General features: G+C 53.2%; 1 protein-coding gene across 1 annotated transcript in view; it reads right to left on the minus strand.

Moving 5' to 3' along the window:
• Positions 1–17,715, minus strand: part of BCR (BCR activator of RhoGEF and GTPase) — a 155,102-nt gene that overhangs the window by 31,741 nt on the left and 105,646 nt on the right. The window contains exons 7-13 of the mRNA XM_014574761.2: positions 17,082–17,134; positions 16,561–16,701; positions 5,639–5,760; positions 4,724–4,892; positions 3,284–3,403; positions 1,620–1,695; positions 897–1,001 (exon numbers count right to left, since the gene is read on the minus strand). Coding sequence (XP_014430247.2) covers positions 897–1,001; positions 1,620–1,695; positions 3,284–3,403; positions 4,724–4,892; positions 5,639–5,760; positions 16,561–16,701; positions 17,082–17,134 — 786 coding nt within the window. The remainder of the gene's footprint in view (positions 1–896; positions 1,002–1,619; positions 1,696–3,283; positions 3,404–4,723; positions 4,893–5,638; positions 5,761–16,560; positions 16,702–17,081; positions 17,135–17,715) is intronic.

Here is a 17,715-nt window from a genome sequence, read left to right on the forward strand (position 1 = left end):
TTCTCAAGTCCAGCTCATTCATCTTAAAACCACATTCTCAAGATCACATCAAACAGAAAACCCTTCCGACATACTTGTGCCAGGAAGTGGTTGGGTTATATTCCAGGAGGAAGGAGTCAGGTTAGGGGCTAGAGCTACTGTGGGTACAAAGGCCAGAAAGTTGGTGGTAGGAAGACAAGGGAAGAGACTTGAATCCACTGAAAAATGGGGGAGAGTAAAAGGAACAATAATAACTGAAATAATATGGTTTAGAGGGGTAGCCGAGTTAGTCTGTAACTGAAATTTTTTTAAAAACAACGAATAGTTCTGCAGCACCTTAAAGACTAACAAAACATGTAGATGGTCTCATGAGCATTAGTGGGTGAAGAAGTGGATTGTACCCACGAAAGCTCATGATACCATCTCCATGTTTTGAAATAATATGACAATCCACTCAATAACAATGGGAGAGATAGAGTAAAGCCACAGGGGATGGGCAGAAATTCATTGTCAAAGGAGCAGTAGGGGAGAAACTAGGAGGAGAGAAAGTGAACTACAGACACTCCACAGGTGGCATTTATACTGTGGGACTAACTTTGAAATCTTTGAGCAGAACTTTCCCTCTCCCCACCCCCTCTTTGCTTGCTGCACTTTGTCTACTCTGACCAAGCTTCTGGAGACAGAGACTTTTATACAATCCAATCTTCCTACAGGAAGCGGCTGCAACACAGCTGAGTTGATCAGGGTCTACGGGAGTTCAGAATTGTGATTGCTGTACAAGACAATCCACTTGGAGCTGCCTGGAGGCCTCTGGCCAGAGGAAATGGTCCGGGCAAGACTAGGGGGATGTAAAGGAAAGGCAGGTGTGGATGATGACAGCAGCTGGTCCACAGGAGGGCTCCGACAACTGCTCTCACCTTCTTTATTGATGGTGAGGGGGATGTTGTGGACGGTCTGAAGCTTGACACAGGAGTTTGTCAGCATCTGGAGCTCCACAGACGTGAGTGAAAAGCTTTTAAAGCCTGTCAAGGAAATTCAGAGAGGAAATTGTGTTGGCACAAGGTTCCTTGGGCACTCCCTGGGCCTAGACGGGTACGTGCCGACCCTCCCAGGGCAACACCAGCAGATAGCTTAAGGAAGCATTTCGGGAGGCTTCAGCCACATAAAAGGCCTGGCTTGTCCAAAGCACAATCTCTCTACCTTGCACATTGAACGAAAGAGACTCTCCTCCCCGGCAGAGCCTTAGCCAGCCCCATCCCAAAAGTAAAACCACCCCCTTCAGGCAAAGGCCAGTGGAATGGGATGGGTCCCAGAAGACCCTGGTTCTGCAGGTCAATGGGTGAAGTGATTGAGAGCTCTCCCTGTATTCTAGCTCTTAGACAATCACCTCTATGGACTGGGAGCAAAAGCATCGCCACTGGCTTCAGCCGCAGCGACAGAGCATGGGAAGAAAAGGCACCTGTGTTAGCTCTTACTCCTTGGGGCAGAGGCCATTCCCCACTCCTAACTTCCTGGAACAGGGGAAGGACTGGGCAATCCCTCCCCTGACTCCTCCCTGCCAGGGGGAATAGCACATGTGCACTGAAGTTACCCCCTGGATGCCCTAGGAGAACGGTTCTGACTGTCCTGGGGACACTCACATTTCTTCTGCTGCTCCCGGATGTTCTCTCTCCACTCGGCCCGCTCGTAGTCCGACGAGATGAGGAAGGTATAGCTCTGTGCCAGGAGAGGCAGAGGGACAAGGACCATGTTATTCCAACCTATCACTGGCCGGGGACAATGGCTGGATTCTTACCTCTCCAGCACACCTGCCAGCTTCCTCTGGCAGTGCCAGCCCTGGCACTTTGAACTCCCTCTCTGCAATGCCCCTGCAGCACCAGCAAGGGCTCCGGAAGTCCAGGCTTCCTCAAAGCACCACCTTGTTCATGGCAGCAAGGACCATGGCAGTGTGGCTCCCCTGGCTGCTTCTGGCTCAGGCCTTGCCACCCAGCAATGTGTGCTTCTAGGCAGATGTGTGGTGGGGAAGCAGAGGCTAAAACACCTCCGAAATGAGCCACAGAAAATGCTGGCCGCTAGATCTCAAAACCATCCCTTGCCGAGGACACGCAGATACCGGAGTCTGCAATGACCCCGCGCATACAGCGCTGGAGACAAGCCAAACATCACGAGTCTCTCCCACTAGCTAAGGGAGACTCTCCATACTCTGTCAGCCGTAGGGGGCCAATGAACCCTGCAGCCATTACATTAGGCCGATAAGTACCCTCTCCGTGCAGTGTTACTAACAGACGAGGATCCAGTGCAGCAGCGGCAGGGCTTTATCCCAGGGGAAGTGATAAAGGTCTCACCTCCCTCCCTCCCCCGGTAGATCCGAGCACAGGCAAGAGTGAGGGGTGAGCTTCTATTTCAAAAATGCAAATGTACATGCAGATGAACCCTGGGGCTCCTGGCCAGTTGCCAACGTGGCCTCCAGCACGGCACAGACGGTGCTTAGAGCTGCCACTGGTCCATGAAACAATGAGACCGAGACACGTGCTTGGGCAGCCCAGTCCCTTGGGCGGGGCTCAGCGACCTGTGCATGCACAATCACGCCCCTCTCTCACCTCATTCCCGGCCCTGCACCCTACACACTCGGGGGAGCCCCTTACCTTGCCGTTCCGGTTGTGGACCCAAAAAGCCATGTTGGGAGACATCATAGAATACTAGGACTGGAAGGGACCTCGAGAGGTCATCGAGTCCAGTCCCCTGCCCTCATGGCAGGACCCAGTACTGTCTAGAGCATCCCTGATAGACATTTATCTAACCTGCTCTTAAATATCTCCAGAGATGGGGATTCCACAACCTCCCTGGACAATTTATTCCAGTGTTTGACCCCCCTGACAGGTAGGAACTTTTTCCTAATGTCCAATCTAAACCTCCCTTGCTGCAGTTTAAGCCCATTGCTTCTTGTCCTGTCCTCAGAGGCCAAGATGAACACGTTTTCTCCCTCCTCCTTGTGACACCCTTTTAGATACCTGAAAACGGCTATCACGTCCCCCCACAATCTTCTCTTTTCCAAACTAAACAAACCTAATTCCTTCAGCCTTCCCTCATAGGTCATGTTCTCTAGACCTTTCATCATTCTCGTTGCTCTTCTCTGGACTCTCTCCAATTTCTCCACATCTTTCTTGAAATGCGGTGCCCAGAACTGGACACAATACTCCAACTGAGGCCTAACCAGCGCAGAGTAGAGCGGAAGAATGACTCCTCGTGTCTTGCTCACAACATTCCCGGCCCTGCACCCCACACACCTGGGGGAGCCCCTTACCTTGCCATTCCGGTTGTGGACCCGAAAAGCCATGTTGGGAGACATCAGCAAGAGCAGGGATTCCTGCTCAGACAGCTTCTTTTTCAACCTCTCCATGACCTTGCTGCCCTTGTTAGCCCGCTAGAGAGGAGAGAGACATTATAGGGGCCTCCCGCCTGAATCCGTGTGGAAGAGAAGATCGGTCTCAATTTTCAGATCTACCTCTACTTCCCTGCGCAGGTGGCCAGACCCCACATCCCTGCAGCAGGAGTTCTGCCATTGGGGCAGCTGGAATCCTGCCTCTTAGGAAAGTGGTACTCCAGGTACAGTCAACACACTTCTCCTCAGGCACTCCCCAGAGCTGCGCATCTGACCGGCCTGTCCCACTGAAAGCCCTACACGGGAAAGCTGTTCACTGCCCCAGACTGTACAGTGCTCATTGGAGTAGCAGCCTCCAAGCCGGTCTGAGCAGTACTCTGCCACTGAGCACCGCACTCAGAACCACCCTTGGTTAAGCATTTGCTGTGCAGGTGGAGTCTTGGAGCCAGCTGGGTTACGCAGCAATAGTCATTCCTGTCCTTCCCCAGCGTACACATCTAAGCCAGTTTTCAACAGAGGTTAACTGAAAGCGAGATTCTCCTTGGATGCCTAAATCCCAGAGCCCAGCCAGGTACGTGCTTTGGATGTGTCTAAATCCACTTGTGAATCACCAGCTGACTCAGTTAAGAGATTTTCCCATGAATTCTACTCATACCAACCTCTTCCTAGCCCTCCCAAGAACCTCCTCTGGAGAGCTAGCTGAGTCTGCAGACTGGGAATGTGTCTAGTTCCAGGGAAGAGGTGAAATTGCTGTGAAACGGGTTTACCACATTTCAATCTGCTCTCATGTGCCCTCGCTGACAAAGCCACCCCGTTCCTCCCAATTCACCTTTCAACGGCCAGGGCATCGAAAGACCTAGCACCATGAGCTGGGAGCAGCCGGGAACATTCAACATCCCGCTGCTGGATGCTTACTTGCTCCTAGACGCCCAGAGGACACTATCACACAAAGGGTAATTAGCATCATGTCTAATTATAGCTGCCTGCCCCACAGGGGAACTGACGGACTTGCCAGCCCCCTGGACAAGGTGAGGGAGAGGCTGGCTCAGCATTCCTGGAAGGGATGTGGCCTGGAGTGGAAGAGGCAGGACTGGCAGCCAGGGCTCAATGCCCTCCGTCTCAGCACTGTCTAGAGTGTGCTGTGTGGGGCTCCGATGGCAATTGAAAGGGGGCTGAGGTGGTGGCTAGAGCCAAGGGCAGTAACCAAAAGTTCTATTGCACAAGTAGCCACATTTCCCATTCAAAAAACTCTGGAATGGGTCTCCCCTTCCTGCCCCGCCCTTCCCCCCCAGCATCCCATCTCCAGGTCTGTGCTGCAACATGCACCCCGGGGGCTGGGGAAGACAGCACCCCCGCCGTTACCTTTTCTCGCTGGATGTCACTCTTCATCTGGGAGATCTTGATCTTCATGGCGTCCAGCTCCTCGTCCAGCACAAGTGGGATGTTGGGCACCGCCTCGGACTCGTCCAGCGTTTGGAAGCTGAGGTCAGTGAGCGGAATGTACCATTTACAGTCGTACTGCTGGCTTTTCCTGAAAGGATGAGGGTCAGGGCTTTAGACACACTTGCATGCCCTCAGCTCTCACACGGCTCCTCCCATGCGTCTGCCCCCGTGTGGGCTCCGCACAGCAGGGTACAAGACTGTGGAAGAGGCTCACCAACCCTGTAATCCCTGAGGAGGAAGCACAGCTGGGGTAGGTGCGTTTTCCAGCAATGAATCTGGGAGTAACCAGTTCCCACTGCAGTGGTAAGTAGAATATGTGCTGATTGAATGATTTAAAATCACATGTCCACGCTGAAGGACCCCACAGTGCTTCCCATATGCAGGGATATCTTTACACGCTGCCGCCCCTGGGGGTAGAACGCAGCAGCTTGCTGCTCAAGAGCTTACAGTCCTCTGAGGCAGTGCCCAGGGGTGGCCTTTGGCACAGAGCACTCCATTTAGGACCTCTGGATCTAAAAGCAAGAGCCTCTGCTGCCGGATGTAGACACTGTTCACCAGTGGCCTCTTAAACCCATGTGAGCCGGCCACTAGAGGGAGACAGCGAGTAACACAATTGCAAGGGGGATTAAGGATGGCAAAGTTAAATGACCCCAGCTGGCATCTGTCCAGGTGGCCAGAGGGACCACTCCTGCTCTGAGGAAGATAGCCGTGCAGCATTTAACTCTCCACAGTGACCCGGGCTACAGCTCTGTCTCATTGACGGGACAGAGCTACACTGAGCCATGCTCCCTGGATGTGCAGCAACCTGGCGGCCTTGGGTACGTGAGTCCTCACCCTCCAAGCTGCTTCTTGAGCTTGGCACACAGGAACAGGTCAGTGAAGAGGAAGACGTGGCGGAGTTTCCGAGCCCCCTCAACCAGCTCCACCATGAAACTGTCTTTCAGGAGCTGCCGATGCTGCCAGGAACAGGAGAGACAGGTCTGGTTAGGACAGGAGGGGGGGCGTCGGTCTCACGAGAAACCTCCCTGGCACCAGCTTCGTGGGACTGATCCCTGGTGGCACACAGCACCCCTACCACACCCCGTTTCTCTCTAGAACTGTTGGTTCCAAGACCTCTGTGAGCCTCACTGGATCGAGGGGATTTCATAAATTGGCCTACATGTTTACTTCTTTCTCTGCTGGGCCTCTCCTCTTGTTCATGCCCTTGCTTGGGTTTTTACAATCCAGCTTTCTCAAACCCAAGAGGGATCACAGGTTTCCCCACAGGGCCACCACAGTAACTTGGCTGGGCCGTCCTCTCTATTGCTCATCCTCAGCATTGAGTTAACTCTCTGCTGTCTGGGCTCTTCCCACGGCTCTCTCCACCACTTGCAGGAACTGGGTAATCAGAGACAGTTCTTAACTGGAGTTAAATAGCCCTCTCCCGCTGGAGGACTGCCAGCAGGCTTGGCACAGATACTGCTCAGAGCTGCACAAAGTGCTGCGACCTCCTGCCAATGCCGAGGAGATCACCCAGACTCTCCAAGCTCAGCCTCTCTTGCCTGCCGCTCTCGACTTGCCTGGCATTTCCTTTGGGGGCTGAAACGTCACCGGCCTGCTCTCACTCACAGGAAGCTCGCAGGGAATATCGAGCAAAATCCTTTCAAGCTGCTTTAATTTATGACATGTCACTGACAGACAATTACCATACACAGCAGGCTGGCCAGCAGCCTTCAACAGCTGGGCATTCCACTCTTCACTAGCAGAGGGCAGCACACACCAATTCACCAGTTACGCTTTTGCATCTAGCTGTAGCCACCGTGCAGAGCTACCAAATCTGGGCCATGCTCACCTGAGTCAAGGAGAACCCATGAAACACCCTCCTCCTGATTCGGAACCTGTCTGAACAGAGCAGCTGCTAAATATGCCCACTGCGTCTCTATTCCAACAAGTGCTACTAAGGGATCTGTATTTGCTTAGAAAAGTAGCAAATCCACTACCGAGCCTTAATCAGTCCCATCTGGATGGGTTTTTCCTGTATATTTATTTAAAGCCTTTTTCTATTCCCTGTAACATTTCCCCAAACCATGAAACATTGATCAGGCCTCAGAACAGGCAGAGAGCTTAGCTGCCATGTTCCCCTTCAGAAGACAGGCTCCGAGTTTCAAGGGTCTGAATGAGTTTCCTTCGGCCACGTGGTTTGTTTCAGACAGGGTGACTGTCCCGCCCTTCTGCACCCCTTAGTTAATGCTGTGGCCCTGAAGTATCGCTCCAGCAAACCCCGGGCAGCAGTAATGGTTTATGGTAATGGTCTGCAGTCCTCAGCAAGCTGCTCTGAAAGTTTCAAAACCAGTTCTGTCCTCAGAGCTTCCCTGGGAAAAAAATCAGAATCAACAGCAGCCTGAATGTGAGCGAGGGGAGGTGAAATCCTGCAGGGGATTCCAATCTGGAGACACATCTGATCCTCACAAAAGTGCAAAATCTTCCAGCACCGCTTTGATCCAAACACTGAGCAGGCTTCTCTGCACTCTAAGCCTGACCTCCTACTCCAGTGTTGGGCCACACACCTAGATACTCCAGTGACTGGTGCTCTAGAAATAACTTTTACACCTAGGGATAGTGCTGCCAACGATGTCCAATCCTAACCCTGCCCTACCTCCCCCCAGCTGTTTTGTCATCTGTCCCCTCACACCACTGTGCCAAATCACTCTGCTCTTGCCCTACTGTCTCTCTGCTATTTCAGGACCAGGCTCTCTCATGCAAAAGTTGCCAGTTCTCAAGCTGTGCTTGGTTTTGACTGGGCCACACATGAGGTAGAGACACTCACAGTGTCACCAGATGTCATGAAATCAGAGTTTAAACCTAGGGCTGTGACTGTAACGCTTTGCACATTAACGCACTATTCTACTCAGCTCCCCCCAAAGCACTCCTACTGCTGAGGACACAGCTGCAGGTGTGTTCATACCCAGCCACTGTGCTTTGCTCTCCAGACTAGGGATGTAATAGTGGAGTCAATTAACCGATAAGGAAAAGCTTATAGGTTAATGCCATAGACTACACGCATTTCTCCCCGACCTCTGCCAGTAAATATGTTAGCAGGCTGGCCAGCAGCCCAACTCAGTCCTGGCTTGCGACAGGTCCGGGACCTACCCCCGCTGTAGCTCTGCATTTAAAATGTATTAGGAGCCAGGTGGGCAGGCAGCTTAACTCAGTCCACACTCACCCCTACACAGGGGCTGCTACCATTCTGTGCTGCTGCCTCTATATCAGAGGCAGCAGCACAGGGCAACAGACAGCTGGTCTGCAAGGAAAGCTGGTTTTTAAACTGGCTCCCCTCATGGACCAGCTCCTACCTGGCACCCTGCGCTGCTGCCTTTGATACAGAGGCAGCAGCGCGGAGTGGCAGGGGGCTCCTCGGGAGTAAGGCCGGAGTGCACTGGGGACTATAAACTAACCGATAAGAATTAATGAGGATACTCAGCTATTCCGTTAACCGATATTTAACATCCCCACTCCAAACTACCTTTATCCATACCAGGATGCGAGTCCCAACAGAGGAAATGGGAGAAAATGCAGTGCAGGGGAATGAAGCAGTGCAGAGGGAAAATGCAGTGCAGAGGAATGAAGCAGTGCAGTGGAATATGCAGTGCAGAGGGAAAATGCAGTGCAGAGGAATGAAGCAGTGCAGTGTAATATGCAGTGCAGAGGAATGAAGCAGTGCAAGGGAAAATGCAGTGCAGAGGAATGAAGCAGTGCAGTGGAATATGCAGTGCAGAGGGAAAATGCAGTGCAGAGGAATGAAGCAGTGCAGTGTAATATGCAGTGCAGAGGAATGAAGCAGTGCAGTGGACTATGCAGTGCAGAGGAATGAAGCAGTGCAGTGGAATATGCAGTGCAGAGGGAAAATGCAGTGCAGAGGAATGAAGCAGTGCAGTGTAATATGCAGTGCAGAGGAATGAAGCAGTGCAGAGGGAAAATGCAGTGCAGAGGAATGAAGCTGTGCAGTGGAATATGCAGTGCAGAGGAATGAAGCACAAGTACCAGCTCTTGGTTACACATTCACAATCAGAGCCTCACACCTTTTCCAGTAGAAACCAACCCACTGCACAAGGCTGCGCTGAAGCCTTTTCTGGGTACTCCAGAGCAGGACTCAATCCTGGAGGTGCCTGCCACCCCAAATGTCCCTGCCATTCTGTGATCACTAGCCAGTGAATGTTCCACCCCGCCAGTGGTGTAAACCTGTTCCAAGACAGATCACTGTGCTATCTCTGGGCAGGACCCGGGGAGCAATGGGATCCAATGGCAAGGCAGGCACGGAATGGCCCGTGGATGTGTTGATGTTTGCTTTTAAGCAGGCACGAGCCTCCTCAATCCTTCCTGGGCTTGGAGAATATGCCTGCCTGCACCCACATCCCTGCTACAGATGTGTGCTCAACAACCCCCTCCCCTGGCCCTTTCCTTCCACAGAAAAAATCAGCTGGGGGCTGCACACAAGTGAGAAGCTAAAAAACAAAAACCAAGCCCTCACTGACGTGGCCCCGACTGCTGAGAAGGACCCTCCCCACATTCCCCTCGCACACCAGAGCCTGGGGGGCCCAAGCTAGTAGATTCTATGTGCTCCAGACCCGTGGGGAAGGGACTGTGGGAGGAAGGGGGGCTGGAGCACCAGGGTGGGCTCCCCAGTGCTGTGGGGGAGCCCCAAGCCTTGGGAGCCAGATCCAGGCAAGACAGGGGCGGTAGATTACCCACCCTTGACCTAGAGCCTCCAGCTGAAATATGGAACCAGGAGGGTTCAGGCAGAAACAAAAGCCAGGCCTTGTCAAGTGCAAAACCCCACCTTCCATAGCTGGGAAGGATTCAGTCTGAGAGAGAGAGAAATGAGGCAGAAAAAGTGGTGTTTCTCAGCAACTCAGAACTCTAATTTAATGTTTTTAGAGCTGATGAATATTTATTATGATGCAAATCAACTCTACTCCTCTGAGGCATGTGAACAGCTGCTGGTTGCCAGCCAGATCTCTGCTCATCATCCTTAGGTGTAAATATGTTCTCACGCGTTCAGTCCCATGTGTTACCCAGCTACCGTTCTGAGGAGCAATGCTGGCCCCCCGTTCTCCCCCGCACCCTCCTGATCCCACAAGGCTCTCGTGACACAATCCTGCCCTACGGGAGGTTGCTGGACTAGCTGGCCCCTGGCTCCAAACACAACCAGGCACTGATGCCAATACAGTACTGTGGGTACCTCCCACCCCCGACGTCCCACGAGTGTGGGCAAAGGCAGTGGCCAAAGGGGATGGACAGAATGAATGTTCCCACATGGCCCTGGGATTCCAGATCCACCCACAGCCCCTGAGCCCATGTAGGGCCTCAATCCCTCTGCGTTGCCAAGAGCCTCCCACCCGCACAGCCCCTGCCTGTGCACATCCAAGCAGGCTCTTCAAGCAGCAGGTTTCCCACATCCTCAGAAAAACTCCACGTCCACAAATTCCCCCTCAGCCCAAACAGGAAGCTCACTACGGCCACAGGCAGAGCCCTGCTGCGGTGCCGAGAGCCACCATCTAGTCCGCCTGGGGATCCACCATCTAGTCCGTTCCTGAGGGGATTTTGATCTACGTGGAGCAGATCGGATCCAGCACGCGGGGGCTGAGCTGTCCTGCTCCGGGAGTCCAGGGGCTAGCGTAAGGCGCGGGGGCTGATTCTGACGGAGGTGGGATTTCTCAGGAAAGGAGGCTGTCAGAGGATGTGTTCTAGTCAGGCACAGGAAGTCGGGGACGGGGGTGGAGGGGATGTATTCCAGTCAATGGCGGGGAGGAAAATATTTACCGAGCCTCACAGGGGGAGGAGGGGGGAGAATTTTCTTCCTACTTCTGCTTGACCATCAGTCCTGACTCATAAGCTTGCTGGAGAGATGTCCCTGCAAGGGGGATCCCGGGAGGTATCTCCATAGATCAGGGGTGGGCAATAATTTGTGTGTGTGTGCGTGGGGGGCTACTTCATGGATTTTTGTATTTGGCTGTGGGCCAGGCCCCTGGAAGAGGTGGGTCCTCAGGCAAAAAAGGGTGACCCCTAGCAGGGGGAAGGAGACTTTGTGCCCTCTCCCCCCATCTCCCCTCAGGCAAATCGGAACAGAATGTGCTGCTCACGTGAGCAGGGACAGGCTGTCTCCGTGCCAAGGAGCAGGCCTCACAGGCCTGCAGACAGACCCCCTCACAGACGTGACTGCACCACTAGTAGCAGTATCTGTTCATTTCCTCTCCAGAGACCTCACCCATTTGGCCACTGAGCCAGCAGCCCACAGACCTGGGCAGCTTGGACCCCAGCAGCTCAAACCCTGGCTCCAGGGTACCGGGGCTGTAGGTCAGGGTGCCTCCAAGTCAGCAACCACCATTCCTTTCCCTCCACTTCTCTTCCCCACCACTTCCATCAGCCTCCCTTGTCTAGTACTGCCTGACTAGCAGGGGAAGCCAGCTGGCCTCCTTTTGGGGGCCCTATGTTAGCAACAGTCCGGGGCCACAGGCTCATTTGGCCTGATGGTGGTTTGTTGTACCCCTGTCAGAGTTACCGTACCTACCCCCAAAAGAAGCACTCACCCAGCCAGTGTCCAAAGCTGCTCTTCTGGCCTGAGCAATGGCAACTCACGCACCAGCGTATGGACCCCCCCCCCCTCCGCCCACGCCACGCACTCCCTCCAAATATCTTGGGAGAGGGGATGTGTTACAGAAACATCCAAACAGGGTATCCAGCACAGACGCTTCCCTCGATAACATCCTAAGGGGAGCAGCACTACCACCAATAGCACTCAGCGCTGCCAGGCTAGAGCCTGGGACAGGTCCCTGCGTACACTCCAGTCCCTACCTCACAGGCCTTCTCTGTCTTGCTTCCTCTCCCTTCTGCATATCTAGCACCTGCCTCCTCCCTTTTCTGTCAGCACCTCAATGCTCTGGATGCAAGAGCCTTCCCCACTACAGCTTCTGCCCCCTGGAACGGCCTCCCTGCGTTTCCTGCCTCTTCATCTCTTCTCTCCCTTGCATTTGGGTTCCTCGCTCCCTCTACCAGCCTCACAACCGCCTGCACCTTCTTTTATTCATGGCATCATGGTTTCATGCCACCGCCAGTTGCTGTCTCAAGTGCAGTGTGCTGCTGTTGTGTATGATTTCACTCCAGAGAGCAGGATACCTGTATGTCTGAGGTGCACGATGCAAAGTAAAACTTTGTAACAGCTGTTCATCTGGATTGAAGATCTGAACAGGGCTATCTGCATGTCAGAGCTGAGGAGGAGGTGTATCCTGGGAGGTGACAGCAGAAGACGGCAGTGCGTGTGGGTGAGAGTTACAGGGAAGACAGGAACACGTGCGATGCAGGAGGAGGAGGATGGAAAAGCACAAAAGAATCGATATTGGCACATGTCACAGAGGAAGAGGTGGTTTAGATTTCTGCAGCATGTAGGAGGAGAAGGATTCCCGTGTGTCGTGCAAGAGCAGCGCAGCAGGACGTTGGGATGAGGTACTGAGGGCTTCTCTTAATATTCTAACAGCCTTCCGTTTTCCAAAGCAATGGTCATTGGGAACTATACGGCTTCAGCTGAGGGACAGTTTGTGGAGTCCAAAATTGTCCAAAATGGTTTGCATCCGTTCCCTACTACAGTCATTGACACTTGTGGGAACTGATGCAGGCTTGAGCTTCCTGGATTCAATATAAAAACCATGAGAGGCTCAGACTGGAGGCTGTGCGGGATCACGGGGGATAATGCCTGGGACTGATCCTGCTGGAGCGCTTGGGGATTTTCCCCTTCAACAGATCCCCTCTACTGGAACCCCAGAAAATGAAGGGTGGAGAGTGAAGCGTCAGTGGTGAGCAAAGGGGGCCCCATCCACAAAGCGAGGCTTTGGCTCGGTGCTGCCATGGGGCTTAGTGTGCAAGAGACGAATGGGAACGTCCCCGTCACTCCCAGACCGCCCTGCGAGCTCTTCCTTACAACTTGGCAAGTTTCTGAAGTGGGCACCAGAAAGGGAAGTTTCCGCCAGAACCACTAACAACAGAAAGGAGAAGAGAGGCAGAGAAAGAGGGGAGCATTCCCAGGCTCCTAGGCAGGGGGGATATGGCCCCAGAAGCGTAACGTTCCATCCAGGATCCTACTCCTTCACGGGGGTGACCCACCACACCCCATGGTGGGGGGACATCTCCTCCTGCTTTCCTACAGACCAAATCTTTCCCCACAGGTCTATGGGCTGTACACGCTGGGGAGGCCAGGGACTGAATCGCCCACAACAAGCTAGAGAAGAGACCCAGCCCCACTCCCTGGCTTGGACGGCAGCCCTTCTTTTCTCTTGACGTTTGCTGTAATTCGCACCCTGCCCGTGTCCCTAAAGCATGCAGAAAGTGGTGCGACTCTGCACCCCAGCCTGGGCGTCTGGGACCCACTGGGCCCACACATGTGGGGAGCCAGAGGCTGCCTCAGGGCCACGCTCACACTTCAATTCCCAACTAAGAGAGGAATGCACAGATCACAGAGGGAACGAGCTGACTCTGCAGTTCTCCCTTCTCCGATCAGCAGTGCTGCACTAGAAGGGACACCGCGAAGAGGGAGGGCACTTCCTGGTCCTGGCATGCACTGGGGAGCATGTGGGCCCATTCAAGACACTGGAGTTACTTTACAGATGGTTCCATTCTGCCAGCAGATTGCATGGGTGGGAATGTACTGCTCTGTGATCAGCAGCCATTACTTTTCTCGCAGTGTGCAGGGTGCAGCCACGTGCCTCGTGGCAAACGAAAGCACCCAACGCAGCGGAGCAATAACCCCAGCAGGAACCTGGGGGTGGGGAAGGGGGGAACAGCAGGTTGTGTGCTCAGGGCTGTGGTGTTTGTTCTGCTGCCGCACGTACATACATATGTACACACACGCACACTCACTTCTAGCAGCCTATCTCTAGGGAGTTAAACCACTGGCTGCTTTCACTGATTCAAAGCAATCCAGCAGAAGAAAGCAGCAGCGAGAGGCGGGGAAAAGGGATTTAACATCCTCTCTGCCTGTGCTCACCAGAGGAGAAAATGACCCCACATGAAAGATGGGGATTGGGAGCTTTTTGATGATTGGAAAAAGAAAAGAGAAAATGAGCCCCTTTATGTGTGCAAACAATTGAGGCCAGCGCCTGAGCACTGCGCCGGGGGAGGAGGCTGGAAAATACAGAAACTAGCCTGCTCCTCCTCCTTCCCTCCCAAAAGGACTCTCCAACAGGAGAGAGGTAAATAATGAATACAAGCCATCAAAGCAAGCTGGCTATTCATTAAAATGAAAAATGCATTATGCATTGAGAGCCATCAATTAGGACATGCAAACTACATAGCGTCCCATCACCCTGGGGAGGGCACAGAAGGACAGCTTACACCAGAAATGTTCACACACAGACAAAACCCAGCTCTGATCCCGCCCTGGAAGGGCTATTGGTGGGTGGGGAGTGGGACTTCTTAACTCTTTAGGAAGATCCTGCACAAATCCTTTATTTATGAATGGCTGGGAGTCTAATCTGGTTGCACTGGATCACAATTTCTAATCGTGGTAACGGTGAACAATTCCCATTCTGGAAGAACTTTTGAGAGGAAGGTGGTGCCTTGCCCCTCCTAGAAGCAGGGCTCGTGGCACAGAAAAGCCAAAGGAAACAGCTAGCATTTGACTCCCAGAGGCAAAGGAAGTTAAAGGGCAACGCTGGGAAAGAATCTGGAACAAGCGTCGTTTTTCACCTGGGCTTGGGAACAGATTGAAAGCAGAGCTGGTGCGTGGTGCGTGTGAGAGTTATGGAGTCCCTCCGCCACACAGGAAAGCTGCTGTTTTCAGCCGTGATGCTGCTGTCCCCGACACAAGGGTTAACAGAGTAACCGCTTGACATCGGCATTTCCACCACAGCGTGAGCGGCCCAGCCAAGCCCACTTCTTTACACACCCCGTTCGCATTTTATGAGGGATGACAAATCAACAGCTCACCAGAGAGCACAATTCCCGCTGCCCTGGCTCCTGCCACTCCACTAGGATCCCACAGGACTTTGCAAAGCCTCACTGTGATGCTACCCCGGAGCATCCCTCGCAGGAGGCAGGGGCATTCCAGCCTGCAACACCGGTTAGGACTCAAACAGCATCCACTGACCTGAGGCCTTCTGCTGCCTCCAAGGGCCTGGCCACCCTCACGTGTGCACTTTCATCCTGCCCAGTTACTGCCTGGCCCCTACAGTTCTAGTCTCAGCCCATCTCAGCTGCAGGCGGTAAATTGGGGAATTCCTGCCCAGAGCTGAGGAAGGATGCTCTGCGTGGCCCACCCCCATTCTACATCTGCCACACAGAGCTGACAGGGTCAGTGAGACAGACGGTAACAACCCCAGGAACATGTCCAGTTTCCAGGGGACTTTTCACTGCAATGAAGGGGGATCCTTGGGCTCTGGAAGAGACAACAGGGCCAAGTTCCAACACGACGGCAACTCCAGCTGTGGTACCTCCACTGCAGAGGTACTGACAATGCTTCTCTTGCCTCTGAACCAAGTGTCCCCTACCCACAGTCTACTCATCAGTCCAGGCAGTAACTGAACAGGGCAGGGGACTCAAATCATCCCTCTCCAAAACCACACTGGGATTACCCTGGAGAGGATTCTGCCCCTGTAGCATTCTGTCCCCATTATCCACAGCCACAGCCCAGCCTGTTAGGTTAATGGGGGGCTTTTCATTGACTTTAATGAAAACTAGATTGGCCTCGAAACAGATGAACAACCCTAAATGTCCTAGCCCCTGGGGTCTCTCTCATCCCATTTCAATTCCTTCCTATTTCTATTTACGTGCTGTCTGAGAAATGGCTCTGATTTTCCACCTCTTTGCCCTCACAGAGTGAGTCTCTTTGTATTGGACACGGTCCGACACTGAGGCCGTCACGCTGCACCTTGGGGCCTGACATCATTCTAGGGTTGCTTTAAGAGACAGTAATACCAGTGCCAATTCCTGGCACCATTCAGTGGTCAGCTAGCCCTTCTCTTCCCCTCCCCAATGGACTGCTATAGCTCCCACCTGCCAGGTGAGCGTTCTCTCTTGCCCAATGCATTTGAAAATGCATTTAATGATGAACAGGCAGACATAGGTGAACACTCGGCCGAGTTTGTGCCCGAGAGTGGATGTAAGGGTCCCGAGAGGCTGGAAAATGCCTTTCTGATCTTCTATTATTCCAGTGGCTGCCTTCTTTCTTCTGACCCCTGCACCCTTATTCAGACAGAATTTGCACTCTCCCTGAAACGGGGGAGCACACTCTGTGCCCCCTGCAGCAAAAACAGCTGGGATGCTGGTCACCACGTCCCTTTTGGTAGCTCCAATCAGCTCTGAACAGAAAGTGCAGAAAGCCCTACCCTGCCCTGTGGAATGCAAGGACTGTGTGTAAACTATCTCAGGCAGTAGAAGCATGGGGCCGGGGGAAGAGGGTTTCCAGAAAATCTACAAGCAGGTATCAACCTCTCACAGAATGAAGGGGTGGCCTAGAAGAGCGAACACTAGACTGGGAGCCAGGAATTCCTGAGTACTAATCCCAGCTCTGCATGTAACTTTATCTTTGTGTGCCAGCCTGACCCCTCACAGAGCAATATGCTTAGCCAGCAGGCTAGATTTTTACAGCAAAAGGAGGAAAGAGACCTCAGGTATCCCTGTATTCACTGTAATCTTCAGCAGGCTAGGGTACTCTCCTAATTTCCAGCCACTGCCAGAGAAAGGCAGAACTAGTGTTCAGAAACAGCTGCTCTCCAGAGGATGGGACTCACCTCTCCCTTCTTGACGGTCATAGATTGTCTGCGGGGTGTGATCTCCTCGTTGATACTAGACAAGAAGTTCTGAGAGATGCGCAGAGCGTCCTGCAGGAGGGGGTGGTCAGGGTGGCTTGCTGGTGTGTGTTTCAGTAAATCCTACCACCAAGGATACAAAGAAGGGAGAAGAATAAGGAACGGCAATCGACAGAACAGCAGGCTGCAAGCTTTGACAGCCCCGTCATTGGAACCATTGGGACAGGTGACTTTGGGTCCTCTTATACTTTAAGGCAAGTGGATGACTGTCCCATCCCACTGCACCTGTGGAGTCTAAACTCACTTGCGAACCCTGCTGGGGACACGTCACTGGTTCCACACAGGGAATTATTCTCCACCAGAAACTTTCTCTACATACAAATGCAGAGCATCAGCCTCTTAGTTTGCCTAGGTTTGTATGTTCAAGAAAGACAGGAGGGAAGAGAAAGGGAAGACAGCTTCTGTGCTCATACCACTGCCATTGAAACAGGCAAGCTACTTACATGAAGAACAAGTGTGCTTCGTGTCACTCGATCCACCGGCTTATACAACAGCGCTGTGGAGAGAAAGCAGCAGAGGCATGAGAAAGGTAGCCATCTAAAAACAGTCCTCTCCAGAGCACCCTGAGCCATGTAACCAAGCACACAGGCACACACTAGTGCAACAGAAACATCCTGTGAGTCTCTTCTTCACGGTTAATGAGCTGCAGAGTCAAAACATTCAACGCACCCTGCACACAGACAGACACAAACACAAGTGACTGCACCACCTTCGCCACGTGCTGCTGAAAAGCGTGAAAGCTGAGCACGCCAGATGGCCAGAGCACTCCTAGCAGGCACTCGTCTGATCACAGAACCTCCTATACCCTCAAGCTCTAGATCTCGGTGGGGAACCTTTTTTGGATGGAAAATGAAGAGCTCAGTGTAAGGGAGGGGGGCTGCCAGGAAGCAGGCTTGGGTACGGGGATTGGGCAGGAGGGAAGGGGCGGGTGGGTATGGGAGAGTAGTAGGGTGCAGGAGTGGGGTGAGGGTGCAGGGTCTGGACAGGAAGGTGAATGCATGGATGGAGGGGGGCAGGTCAGGGCAGAACGAGGGATTGCAGGCACAGCCTGTGGGTCGGACCTGGACCCGGCTTGCC

Source organism: Pelodiscus sinensis, chromosome 15, assembly GCF_049634645.1.
Source record: "Pelodiscus sinensis isolate JC-2024 chromosome 15, ASM4963464v1, whole genome shotgun sequence".
In the NCBI taxonomy this organism is placed as follows: domain Eukaryota; kingdom Metazoa; phylum Chordata; order Testudines; family Trionychidae; genus Pelodiscus; species Pelodiscus sinensis.